This window comes from Scleropages formosus, chromosome 2, assembly GCF_900964775.1.
Source record: "Scleropages formosus chromosome 2, fSclFor1.1, whole genome shotgun sequence".
Taxonomy (NCBI): Eukaryota; Metazoa; Chordata; class Actinopteri; order Osteoglossiformes; family Osteoglossidae; genus Scleropages; species Scleropages formosus.
Window position 1 is genome coordinate 34,927,723 of NC_041807.1, and position 13,376 is coordinate 34,941,098.

The following is a 13,376-nucleotide window of genomic DNA, read 5'->3' on the forward strand; positions in this document are numbered from 1 at the left end:
TGTTATAATAGCTTTTAGGGGATGGGAATAGCACTGATTGTCATCCTAAGTGAAAAATTTGCCATGGCCTCTCAGCCTGATCTTTATAACAGCACTGTGTTCTTATCACACCTGAACAGTTGAACTCAGAGTGGATTTAAACTTATGATCTTCAGGGCTGCTAGTTGATCCACATCATCTGTCCCCTGGAGGTGTATGGTGTCTCTCGCACCCACATGTCTTTTGTCCTGCTTCGGTAGTGCCGAAAAAACAGGGAGAACTTTAGCCTCATCCGAGCCTTTTTCCGCTTCGTTTTTTATACGGCAGAGAAATGTGAACCGACTCGGCTTGTTTTGTACATTGTCGTATCGCTCACATTTATTTTCCCACTCATTTTCTCACGCTTAAAGCATGTCGTGAGCTCGGAGCATGCGGATGAAAACGTGACAAATCCTTTTATGTTCACAGTTTATTGTAACAGGTAAGGTATGACACACATTTGGTAAAGAAAATTCCTAAATGGCTCTTTGTTAAGGAGGAAAAAACACTAAATTCCCTTCATTCACAGCCACCGTTGAACACAAACGAACGGATTTTCAGTGATCCAAAAAATCGATGTGAAATCAGGCATTTTTTCCACCTGACCAACACATCAAAATTTGGCAGAAAATTTGAACTCAGTCCATATCTCAGCCTTCGAATCCCAGCTTGTGAGGTCTGCGTTTTATGTTTTCATCTTCAAAGTTGTTGAGGAAAGTGATTTGCAGAGGCATGTTGAACCAAACACTGAAAATTATCTGCCGACGACCCGTTTTTGTAGGTCTTTGAATCACAGAGCAGTACATGTATCCTTATGGGTTTTCATAATAGGATGGAAATACACACACACACACACACACACACACTGTCTGAACCACTTGTTCCATTTGGGGTAACAGGGCACCAGAGCCTAACCTGGCAACACAGGGCATGGGGCTGGAGGGGGAGGGGACACACCCAGGATAGGACAGGACACCAGTCTGTCGCAAGGCACCCCAAGCGGGACTCGAACCCCAGACTCACCAGAGAGCAGGACCCGGTCCAACCCATTGCACCACCGCGCCCCCCCGGATGGAAATAGCAGTGTGTACATTTTTTTCTCTTTTTAATACCTAACTATTAACACCTGTAAAATACTCACAAGTATCATAAAACAAATTAAATTTTTTGTTCAGCAAAATTTCCCGTTTCAAAAATCTATTTCACCACCACGTGTTGCTTTTTGCAGATGTTCCCGACCTTGTTGTAAAAAGAACTTGCACTTAGTTATTTATACAGGTAAAATTATTAGGTTAGACATAAATGATTAGACATATCCAAAAGCAATAATTCTGAATGCATTATTTAATGTGAGTGATCATAAGTGTCGTATTACTATACTCCTCCTCATCTTAACTTTAATTATTATATTTCTGCAGCAATTGCCTTGTACAGTGGCAGACTTAGGCAAAGGTATTACTTTCAAATGAGAGTTCTGCATATGCTGTTTGGTTTTATTCAATAAATTCTGGCCGCCTCTAATTTAATTTTTAAAGTGAAACTTCGGGGAAAACTTCACGGTCTAAATTGTTTTGTTGTGTGTTTCTGGGGATATACAGTAATTTCAATCAATAGCCTGCATTTTGAGGTGTCAGAAGGGAACATGTGCCGAGGGCTAAAGCGGTAGAAGAGACTGACTGTAAGTGATTTGCTCTGAAGTTTGCGGAGGGCTAAGAATGAGATGGGCAGGGACGTAAAAACTGTACAAACTGTATAAACTGTGATTTGACGCGGACGCTCTTTCGCAGCCCCCCGTTCGTTTGACAAGCGCGACAAGCCTTGTGCGACAAGCCAATCACAGAGAAACATTACAAGGAACGCGCGTCCCCATTGGCTAGGGTCCCTGGAGCAGCGAGCCAATCGTCGGGACGCGTTGTTTCCTATTCAGTTCCCCTGTACAAAGCCCATTAGTGTTGTCCTCCGATACTCGTGCGGGAGGGACGGAGTTGAGCAAACAAAAATACGGAGAAAGTTTCCTTCGGATTCACTTTCGTCCCCCCTCCCTCTCCTGCTTTGGTATTAATACATGAGGTAGGTCTTGTTATTAGAGTCATTCAAGTTCCCGGCTTGTGTGTTGGTTCTGTTATTTTTTTTCAACGATTAATGAGAAATTCTTACGGGAAAGGGTTGAGGAAACAAAGGCGTGCACGTCCAGCACTGCTGGCTATTGTCAGGGCGACCCCACTCCGCGAGAAGCGTTTCTTAGGCGTCTGCGTGTGAGTGATTAATAAGGGAACAATTAGTTAATTCCAACTCGGTTTAAAGGAGGTGCGTGAGCGGTTTGCTCGCTGCGGATTGATTAGCAACAAAAAAAGGGCGCAAACTAGTACTAGTAGTCGGCGCTCATTAACATTATTATATTACCACCTAACAACAGTGAGAGCTGCGCGAGCTGCGTCCGCTTCTCGCGCAACTGTCGGCGATGTTCCGTTTATTCCGCGATAAAAGTGGGTCTAGTGAGCGGCGGCGGGACACAGGAGGCGCGCGGTCTCGCTGTGTGGATGTAGTAGGTAAGATTAGCTGTAAGCAGCGCGTCCGGCGTGTCTCTCTCAGGTCGTCGTTCGTGGTTCACGGAGCTACAGTTAAGCTGGAGTCGCTTGAACGGGGACCACGCGTCTGTCCGGCATGTCTCCCTCAGGTCGTCGTTGACGGTTCGCTTATGTGCGAAGGTAAAATAGTTGCTCTCGAGTGAGTTAAAGCTGAGCGGTACTGAGCGCGACGTGTGTGGTTCGCGGCGCGGCATATTATAGTAGTAGCGCTGCTGGCGCTCCAGGCGCGAGCGACACATTTACGCAGCGTCGTGTCTCCCCCAGCCAGGTCCTCGTTGACCGCTCTCGTGAGTTCGTTTCGCTTGTAAGGCTGTCTCGTGTCTCCCTCAGGTCGTCCTTTGTAGTTGTCACGTTTTTAGGCGTAAAATAAAATCGCCGCGCGCGGGGAGTCTCACTTGTGGTCCACGCCGTTTATAATTCATTCTTCTTCTCCACCCCCAGCCCGACATCATGATGATGCGTGTCGTGCCTCAGGCTCACATTTGTTGTTGTTATTCAGACACGAGCGAGCTGCCGCAAGTGCCACCCCTGGACTGGGCTGGTTGAAAGTGCCTTTTTTTTTTCTTTTCTTTTTTTTTTTTAAATTCTCCGAGCGGAGATTGCAACACGTCCGCACGAGGTTTCTTGGAAGCCCTTCAGCCGATGATCCGCGTTGCTTTTAATAAACCTCGCGCTACGAATGGCGGCAGCCTCCTCGTGTGTAAACGACACTCCCCTGGTGTGCGTGTGTGCGCATGCGCTCTCGCCCGCAGGTGCCGCTGAGCGGGGGAACGCGGGACCGGGCGCGGGCTCGCCTCAAGCCATGACCTCGGGCAGTGGAAGCAGCGCGCCCCCTGTGACTGGGAGCGCCCCCCACAACGCAGAGAACAAGCCCCCGCAGGCCATCGTGAAGCCCCAGATCCTCACGCACGTGATCGAGGGCTTCGTGATCCAGGAGGGAGCAGAGCCCTTCCCCGTGAGTGCGTCTGAAATCGCCCTACAGGGGGCGTAGTGGTTAGAGGGGCAGCTTGGAGCGTGAAGGTCTGGGCTTCAAACCCCGCTATGGTTGTAAGACCCTTGATCAAGGCACTCGCACTGAACTGATCCAGTAACGTTTTCCCAGGTGTGTAAAAGTGTAAATTTACTGTCGTCAGCATACAATTGTAAGTTGCTTTGGACTGAGGTGTCAAATGGAGAAATGTCATTCCTGAGAACTGGCGGCGTTCATCAATCGGCCTGTCTGTCTGTCTGGAAGCTGTGGCTCGTGCGGAGTCGGCCCGCCGTTAATCACATCCTGGTTTCAAGACTTTTGCAGGAGTGTTGGATTTTGCAAAGCGAAGCCCTCAGGATCAGTCGTGCAGAATCTCGGCATGAATGTTTTTTTTCAAAGTAACTTGATAAAGAAACTAAGAGAAGAATGTGTTCAACAGGTAGCCTGATGGTTAGGGATGCTTCCCCTACATGGACCAAGGTTTGAATCCCACCTCCTACTGTTGTACCTTTTGATCACGGTACTTAACCTGTACTGCTTCAGTAAAAATAACCCATCTGTGGTAAATGGGTAAATAATTGCAAGTGGCTTTACATATTACATTTTTAAGCCACTTGCAATTATTTACCCATTTACCACAGATAGTAAAAGGCATGCTGTTCAGGTTCCCCCATAGTGTGTTCTACTGATGTATGGATGAGTAACCCTAAATGTATCTAGCAGTGTAAGTCACCTTGGCGAATAAGGTGTGTGGACTGATAACACACGGAGTTCATTGTAAGTTGCTTTGGAGAAAAGCATCTGCTAAATAAATAATATGGACTTAATAAATATGGACACTGTGACAGTGACCATAATCTTATCTCTGACACAAACACCTTAAAATTCTTATTGATGCTAATTTCAGGGCTAGTAAGCATTGGGGAGCAGCATGAGGCAGCAAACTTATCACTGCTGTGAATTACCAGAAACATCCATGGCAAATGTGGGGGATCCGCATGGGTAGGGATGCCATCGACATCCTGTCCACACCTGCTTAAATATCGTGGACAGGTGATGAAGGTTGGTGTGATGAGATGTAAAGGCAGAGAATGAGGTTGGAGGTCCGGCAGTTTCCCAGGGTGATCCGGTGTGAATTGGAGCTTAATTTTTCTCACCAGCATTGTGTTCAGTTTGTCGCAGCACCATCCTAAGGGCTAATTCATATATAATTATGACACTACTTTACTGGTAGTTTGTACAGTGGCTGGAGCCTCAAGCTCTTGTCTTGGACAGCAGGCACTTTACCCTCTGCGTCAACATAGCCACTGGTGCAATTGGAAAGATCTGGGTCCTGCGAATGATTGGGAACAGGCACGGGGGGGTAGGTAGGCGGTGACGCTGCGTCCAAGCAGGGTGTTTGGTTCAGGCACTGCAGTTTGCTTCCTGCTGCTTTTGCGAAAAGAATATTGTGCTGGAATTGAAGGCAATTTGGCAGCAGACTGAGCTGCTTTGTTTTCTCTCGCTGCCCCTTGGCAGTTAAAGGATAACTGGAGGGAGTCACACGGACAGCGCCGATACGATGCCAGGGAGTCAGCGGGCATCCGGAACATTTTTCGGATGTCGCATCTCAAATGCGTTTGGAAATGGCGCCACCAACGGGGCAGCGCTGTCGTACAGTGGCGCCAAGATGTTACCGCATGTCAGCAGCTCACGTTTCAGTTGATGGCTGTTGAGCAGCGACAGGCGTGATGTTGCAGTCTTGACAAGTGAGGGTCATCTTGATGGAAACCAGCTTGTTTTCAGAATGCATTTGAACAAAATGAGGCTCCGTGTCCTCGGATCTTTTGCGGCACTTTCCAGAGAAGTAGAACACTTGGGTGCTGCGTTGCGTTCGCTCTTCCGTCCAGGTGTTGCCCACGTGTACTCAAACTTTTCACCAGTTCTGTATGTCTGTGAATTAGGTTCCAGAACAAGGAACCTTATAATCAGCAGCTGTTCTTTGTTTACTTGCAAAATCAGGTGATGTTTATCAGCATTTTGGCTTGTAATGAATTGTCCTGCTTTAGGGACATCGGAGTGCCGTAGATCCTGCAGCGCTCATTAGAAACCGCTACCTAGAGACAGTAGGTCTCCTTTTGGTGACTTCTTAGAGCTGGGAAGGACTGCTGGCTCAGGGTAACACAGTAAATCTTGCTAATGGAATTATTAGTTGGGCCATGCCAGGAATGTGCCTCACCTGGTTTTGGAACTGCCTGACCCATTTCCTCTTCGGTCCAGACACAAGGGGAATCTGGGAGATTACTGCATGCCTACCTGTTGATTTGGCAGATTGTTTAAAATAAGCCTGTTGCTCTCTACTTGCGTTTATTGATTTAGCTGACTCTTCTCCGAGGTGACATACCATGTTAATCTACTTAGTTATTTACCTATTTATGCAGGTGGGTAATTGTACTGGAGCAATTTTAGGGTAAGTGCCCTAGCGGGTTTGGCCTGTACCTGCTCTCTGGCGGGTCTGGGGTTTGAGCCTTGCGGTGGACTGGCGGCGTGTCCGGGGTGTGTCCCCTCTCCCTCCAGCCTTGTGCCCTGTGTTGCCGGGTTAGGCTCTGGTCCGCCGCAACCCTGCTTGGGACAAGTAGTTTCAGCCTGTGTTCGTGTGCCTTGCTCAAGGGCAATACAGCTGGAGGTGGGATTCAAACCTGTGACCGTTGGATCCAAAGGTAGCAGCTCTTACCACTACACTCCCAGGTGGCCTAAATGATGACAGTAATTCCATTTCTGTATGTCATTTAGCTGATGCCTCTTTCTAAACAACTTAAACACTTGTGTACAGTAAAAGTCCTGACTACTTGTAATATAGTAGCTAAGGGGCAGTACTGTATTATCCCAAGGTCAACGTGCTGGACATGTCATGAACAGATCTGGTTCTTCCAGAGGTGTCTGAAAGTAAGCAGGTGGTGAGAGTGGATCTGATGTTGAGGCTTATTCAACAGTTTGGGAGCCAGAAGTGATAAGAGGTTCTCCTTAGTTGGGCCATGCCAGGAATGTGCCTCTGGATAACAGATGAAGAGTGACGGGGAACAATACTGAAACACCGCTGGGATTCCTGTTGTGTTCAAGTCCCTTTAGTGCTAAAGCCACTTCTCACCCACAGGAAATTCCTCGTGCAGTTTGTCTACTTGACTTTTATTTCCAGACTGAGCAATAAAGTGAGATAAGCTATAAATTTATGTTGTGCAGGGCTAAGTTGCTGACACTTGTATCCAAAACTGATGCTTATACTAAACTTTGAGTGTATGGGAAATGTTTTGGGTTTTTTTTTTTTTTTTTTTTTTTTTTTTTTTTTTTTGGTGTAATTGGTAGCATAGTGGTTAGAGTGACTGCCTTTGGACCCAAAGGTTTCAGGTTTGAGCCTCCCCTCTGGCTGTAGTACTCTCGAGCAAGGTACTTACCCTGAATTGCTCCAGTAAAAATTACCCAGCTGTTTAAATGGGTAAATAATTGTAACCTTAACACCTAAGTTGCTTTGGGGAAAAGCATCAGCTAAATGAGTAAATGTAAATATATAATCTAATTTTCTACATAGTTTCAGAAAGTTAGAGGTCACCCCCCTCATCACAGTGTAGATTGAACTTGCTGGCTGTTCCTCCTCCAGATAGAGCGACCATCATTGCTGATGGAGAACCTGACCAAGCAGAAGCCACATTCACTGCAGACCGACATGGAGAAGGGGAAAGGAGGCAGCACTCCTGACTGTGAAATGGAGAACCTGGAGCAACAAGGTGGTGGTGGCGATTGGAGGTCCAGTCGAGGGACCTCGAGAGTGATGAACGGAAAGCATTGTGGATAAAATGCTGCAGACGTTATTACACAGCTTCTTCAGTGTTATCTTTGCTACGACTTTCGTTCTGTGTAGATCTGAAGAACCCAGAAGACGAACCAACGCTGAAATGCGAACTCTGTGGCCTGGTGGACTTTGCTTATAAATTCAAGAGGTCAAAACGGTTCTGTTCCACCTTGTGTGCAAAAAGGTAAGTGACCTCTTGCGATGTGATGACATCCATAAATCTCCTTTAGAGGAATCTATGCACTATGCCAAGGGTGCAGAAGTAAATTCTCCCTTTCTTCTCACTGGGAAGATCTGTGACCTACATTTCTCATGGTTATTGTCTACCGTATATTACTATGCTGCAGCAATGTAAACTACAACATCCCTCTCCATGTGTGTATTTAATGGACATGGGCTGCCCTATAGGAGCTCAAATTCTTCCTCTTGTTGTAGCATGAAATTACTTTACAGGTAACTAACCAACCTTATAGCAAATCTTACGTTTCTCTTTGGGGGGGGACTGTAGCAAGTGAACTTAGCCCTAAATTACATTTTCCCTTGATTCAGGTACAATGTCGGATGCACTAAACGCATGGGTCTTTTCCACCCCAACAAAAGTAAACCGGAGAAGCACAAGAAGCGCAGATCGCGGAGTAATGTCCAGAGTCTGAGCAGCGCGGCCAAGAAACAGGTACAATAGAATGCCCATTACACTGCAGGAAGCTGCCCAGTGGTTAAGGACCTGCAGTTTACTCCGGCTGCTTCATTTACATCCATGTGTCAGATCCTTTTTTCCCAGCAGAACATATTTCAGGCTGTATAAAAAGGTGGCATTTTGGTTGGATATCTAGAGATGTAAATGGGTACAGTACTGTGATATGACTAAGTCATTGGGATAAAGAGCCTGAAACCTGTTTGTCAATGAAATAGCATGTGTTCTTGGTAGGTGCTGTCAGGCTGTAGAAAGGAGTTTTTCCCAATCAGTCTGATTCAAATCCAACTCTGTGGTTGTTCTAGGTCCTCACCCCGCCCCAGCCGTCTGTGGTGGGGACCGTGACGATGCCAGTGTCCTCGCGCCCTGCCCGGGGAGAGTCCACGCCGTGCTCGGACATGTCCAGCTACGAGGAGCCCCCTTCCCCACTTTCGGCTGCCAGTTCCGGGGCACCAATGGCACCAGACCGGCAGGACCAGGGGGGAGACCACAGCAGGGAGCTGCCCCTTCTCATGCAGCACTTCCTGCCCAGTGATCCTGCCAAGTGGAATGTGGAGGAAGTGTACACGTTCATCTGCTCGCTCCCAGGTCAGTACTTTTAAATTGTATCATCATTTAGGACCTTTCTATATGTAGAACTGTGTTCTGTATACATCTGTTAACCAGGCATTCGATCCATACAATCAGGGTTAACAGCCTCTCCAACTACTCTGCAAAAAAATTGCACCACACAATGCATCCTCTATAAGGTAGTAGTCCCTGTTGCTCAAGCTTTTTCAACAGTCATAAAAATAGTATCAGTATGGGAGGACCGGCTATAACTGGAGTATCACATTGAGTATTTAGGTCTTTTGGTATCTATCCTATGAAGCAGTGAAATACCTCCCACACCCACTGAAGTAACTTCTCTATCAGACAAAAGGATTCCTAAAGGTGAAATGTTAAGTGACTGTTTAATCTAGTGTGTTTACTGTAATAAAAATCCACTGGTATCATTTTTAAATGGCGCAGCTGGTAAAAATGTGTGTTGAAGATCCTGCTCGTTTCTTACTGGATGTCAGGCTGCCAGGAGATCGCAGAGGAGTTCCGCTCCCAGGAGATAGATGGCCAGGCCCTGCTGCTGCTCAAAGAAGACCACCTGATGAGCACAATGAACATCAAGCTTGGTCCTGCCCTTAAACTCTATGCCCGCATCAGCATGCTAAAAGACTCCTAGCCTCCCCCTGAAGGGGGGGGTGGAGTGGCAGCTGGGCTGCCTTGTCCTTAGGGGAGTACTGTTTGGCTGTGGGATTCAACCCCAGGGGACACCCTTCTCGTTGGAGGAGGGACAACCAAGGGGTTTTGTCACAAAGGGCAACCACTCTGCAATGTGCAAGTGCTTTGCTGAAGGGTGCTGAAAAGAACTTATTGAATGAAAATGGGAATAGTTGAGCCCCATTTTTAAAAAAAAAAAAAAAAAAAAAAAAAATGCAAGGTCTGAACTGGTTCATTCCATCTTCATGAGGTTTCCTACAATTGTAATATATTTTTATTGAACTTTCGTTTATATGATTAACTAACAGAATAAAACTGTTTGCCAAATACCTAAAAATGGTTCCCAGTCAGTGTTTGGAAGAGGAGATGTATATATCTCTGTTACTTAGTTTGCTTGAAAGTTCTCAACCTGTAGGGGGACCTATGCTGCTGGGCTCAGGAGAAATGTGCTGTCACCTGAAAAAGGGTTCTTTCACACCTGGAGATTAACACAAAGCTAAGTGGCTGTAGAGGGAAAGTCATCCACTTAAGTCTATAACTGTAAAAATAGAAACCAGTGGACTCACCAGGATGTGCCGCACTTCCATTTAGGTCTCGTCTCTGGTTCCAGATGTATTTTTCTCTTGTCAGTTTATTCCCATTTAGAGTTAAGAACCTATGCAGGCACCCTTTAAATTACAGGTTCACATCCTTAACCATCTTGAAACATCAGTGAGTAAGCCACTGTATTAACACAAGTAACAGGAGGATCCTTCAGGGTGCAGTTAATGCATGCAAAAGCAGTATTTCCAGGGTGGACAAAGCAAGACAGGTTGTGCCTGCAGAATTAGCCCAAGCTCCTGCTTCAAACAACTTGCACCTATAACTGCTACTTGTTCAGAAACATTTTTTGATAATCTTGACCATGAGGGCACTCATTCACCATAAACTCCAGGACTTCATGTTTTATGCTCAAAGTATTGCAGTAATATAGCTTTGTTACTGACAGTCTTCCTACTGATACCTGACAAAATGAATGTACATTTCCCAGAATCTATTCAGTATTAGAAATACAGGAAAGTGTGTAAAAAGGGGAGATGCATCCTGCAGAGAAATGGATTAGAAAAGGGCAACTATTCAATAAACTGACATACCATTTAATTATTTGCTTCCCCTCCACTAGTAGAATTCAAAATAGTTTTTGGGAAGTTTTAGTAGCTGAAATTCCAAGTTTGGTCACGCTGTGCGGTTTGTGGCTTTCCAACCAGGATTAACGGCGGTTATTTAAACAGAAGCTGGTTACTGTCGTACTGTCCCAGCAAACAGCCCTGTTGACACGCAACGAAAGCTATCACAAAACTTGCTGCATATCGACTTGTTCATGGCTACAAGTAACTGAAGCACACAAGAATATGCTACCAATAAATCCAGAAAAAAATGGTTATGCAAACTTCCATTTGGAAATTAATCCAACAATTCATTAAACACAACCAACTCATTTTTCAGTGTGTTGCTGTCACTCTTTTCTAAGACCAAGACCTTTGTGGCCTATCCATCACTGTCTCAACGAAAACAGAACCTAAGGGAATAGTTGATAGCTTTGTTGCAGAATGAAATGCACACCACTAAATCCTTGACTTTTTTTTCCTCTTTAATGTATTTACAAGTTTTGAATTTGCTTTAAGTCTGAGGACCAAAAAGCACTTTAGGCTCAGCAACCTTATGTGATAGTGTTTGCTTCTTTCTTCCTAAGTTGCTGTACATGTTTTGAAGTAATGCATTGTTTCATCGTTGTTCATTTGAGATTGTTTTGTACAACGCATTATTTCCCAAATGCATACCCACCCCCCCCCCCCATGTGGAGGATTATACATGTTTCACAAAGAGCAGGTGTAAGCTGAAGCAGCTGTTCTTTTGGTTACTCAGTGACAACTGCTAACCTCTGATGTCCTCCATATACTCCTGCTCTCCCTCCTTCCCAAAAGAAAAAAAAAAAAAAAAAATTTGTTTTTTACTAAATGAAGCGTTCAGAATTCAGGGAAGCCATTCGCTTCACAATTCTCATTATTCTAATTAACAATATTCCTATCATCAAGTTGCCCGTATTTTGAGCATCTGCAAAAGTTGAAGTTCCTTACTTGCAGTCCTTAAAAAAATAATAAATTAAAGTTCAGAATCTATGTGTTTTATCTTTGATGCACGAAAATTGTATTTTAAAGTCTTTTCTTAAAAAGTAACAAAAGAAAAGTTTTTAAAATTTTAAATGAAATATTCTCTATAAATAATACACGTATATGGTGCTCCAAACGTTGCCATCCAAATGCAGGTTTCCGCATGTCACAGAACCGTACCATGAGATTCAGAGCAATGGCGGACTCCTCCAATCTGTGCATATTTTTGTTCCGGAGTTGCAATCGCTGTTTTTCAATGATGACTGGAAAGGCTTCTGTATCCATGGCTCAAGATGTCCTTTGTTTCCGCTTTCGTCAATTGTCCTCGGACTCCTCCTCTGCCTCTCTCAGCCAGGTGAAGAAGGCAGTGACGGACTTTAGAGCCACTCCTTTGCCCAGCTGCTCTGCGGGGTCCTTGCTGGCTTCCCACTTGTAGAAGGCGTCCTCTGATATGACGTCCTCATCATATAGACAGTCGAAGAACATCCGGAGCAAATCTGAGGATTGAAAACGGAGAGATAATTTCATGTTTTATTCTTGGAGTTCCTTGTTGTGCAGTTTTTTTTTTTTAAAAAAAAAAAGTACAAACTGGGGGGGGTGCGCAGAAAATAAGGATGTGCATTTGACAAAAAAAATGCTGACATTACATGGGGAAAACTGCACAAAGTTTGGAGAAGACTGTCAAACTGGTGCATGCAGTAGTGAAGAATAAGATACTTACTGGGAGGTTGATCAAGTTTAACTATCAATGCTTGAAGTGCATAAAGTGCTTGCAATTGCCGTTCGGTATCTGAGTTAAGGTACTTGAGTAATACAGGCAATCTCTTCTGGATAGTAGCAGTGTCCACTTTGCAGGACGTGCTTTCACCTACGCAAGATGAGAGTGTCAGGAACAGCATGTGGTCTGTAACACCCACATGAAAAGCACAAGTCGTCCTCTCATTCTCTCCCAAACTGAATACATTCTCTGCTCACGCAACCATAAAACATAATTCTACTGCAACACAGAAATATCAAAGACAATGGAACTGTCAGATACAATGCTTTACAAATCTTTCCTGTTGCTTCTTCCAACAGATACCAGGATCTGCCTTTTGACAACCACTCAAGACAATACGTTACTTGTTCATTTTGTACTCAACGGTGCTGATAAGTTTTGCCTACAGAGGCAGATATTTTAACAGAAAAAATAAAACAATGGTCAGTCCCCACCAACACGAAGGGGCCTTGGGTGGGTCATAGTAATGATTGGGGGAAGCTGTCCTCCCTGTCACTTGACATCCATCCAAACATCATATTTACCCCCAGTCACTAACAAATTAAAGTTGACAAATGATTTAAAGACAAAGCAGCTTGGCGGAGCAGCTCACCTTTTACTGCAGCTTTGCACACTGCAGTCATTAAAGCTCTAAGGAATGGAGGTGAACTCATCTGAGATTCATCTAAATGGGCCTGAAAAGAGAAGAGCACCAGAAGCCCTTAAAAATGAGGAAATTGTAATGACAGAATGAGATATTTTTGGACTTTTACAGGTAAAGGGTTTTTTTTCTGGGATAAATTTTTAGCTGTAAAACTAAATACAGTACAGCGCAGTCTAACACCGATCATTTGTGATACAAGTTCCACACAAGGCTGGTCTGACTCAGGGTCAAGTCGTACCTCTACCCAGTCAAATATCTGTTCATCTCCAGCCACATCTTCAATTAGCAACTTCTCAAGTTGCTGGTTCAGCTCCTCAGGGGAAAGTTCCCTCTTTGAATGCACTTCCGTTGGACTTGAGCAGTCCGAAATTGTGAACTCTAGTTTCTGGTGGAGAATGAGTGGGGAGGAGGAACGATAAAAAGATTATCATCATCTGTTGAATGAAGGCCAGTGG

The 13,376-nt window shown here is 44.9% G+C and overlaps 2 protein-coding genes across 11 annotated transcripts in view; one reads left to right on the forward strand and one right to left on the reverse strand.

Annotated features, from left to right (window-relative positions):
- phc2a (polyhomeotic homolog 2a (Drosophila)) overlaps positions 1-9,595 on the forward strand; it is a 42,822-nt gene extending 33,227 nt beyond the window's left edge. For 2 of the 5 annotated variants that reach the window (XM_029249662.1, XM_029249663.1), the window contains 6 exons: positions 3,359-3,561; positions 7,211-7,337; positions 7,472-7,586; positions 7,952-8,075; positions 8,402-8,684; positions 9,158-9,595. In XM_029249662.1, coding sequence (XP_029105495.1) covers positions 3,359-3,561; positions 7,211-7,337; positions 7,472-7,586; positions 7,952-8,075; positions 8,402-8,684; positions 9,158-9,312 — 1,007 coding nt within the window. In that variant the 3' untranslated portion in view covers positions 9,313-9,595. The other 3 variants (XM_018750625.1, XM_018750624.2, XM_018750622.2) reach the window with 3 other exon arrangements.
- The window catches only part of eif4g3b (eukaryotic translation initiation factor 4 gamma, 3b), a 39,186-nt gene continuing 35,353 nt past the window's right edge, over positions 9,544-13,376 (reverse strand). For all 6 annotated transcript variants that reach the window (XM_018750621.2, XM_018750617.2, XM_029249661.1 and 3 more), the window contains 4 exons: positions 13,160-13,306; positions 12,871-12,952; positions 12,222-12,368; positions 9,544-11,997 (listed from right to left, as the gene is read on the reverse strand). In XM_018750621.2, coding sequence (XP_018606137.2) covers positions 11,816-11,997; positions 12,222-12,368; positions 12,871-12,952; positions 13,160-13,306 — 558 coding nt within the window. In that variant the 3' untranslated portion in view covers positions 9,544-11,815. The remainder of the gene's footprint in view (positions 11,998-12,221; positions 12,369-12,870; positions 12,953-13,159; positions 13,307-13,376) is intronic.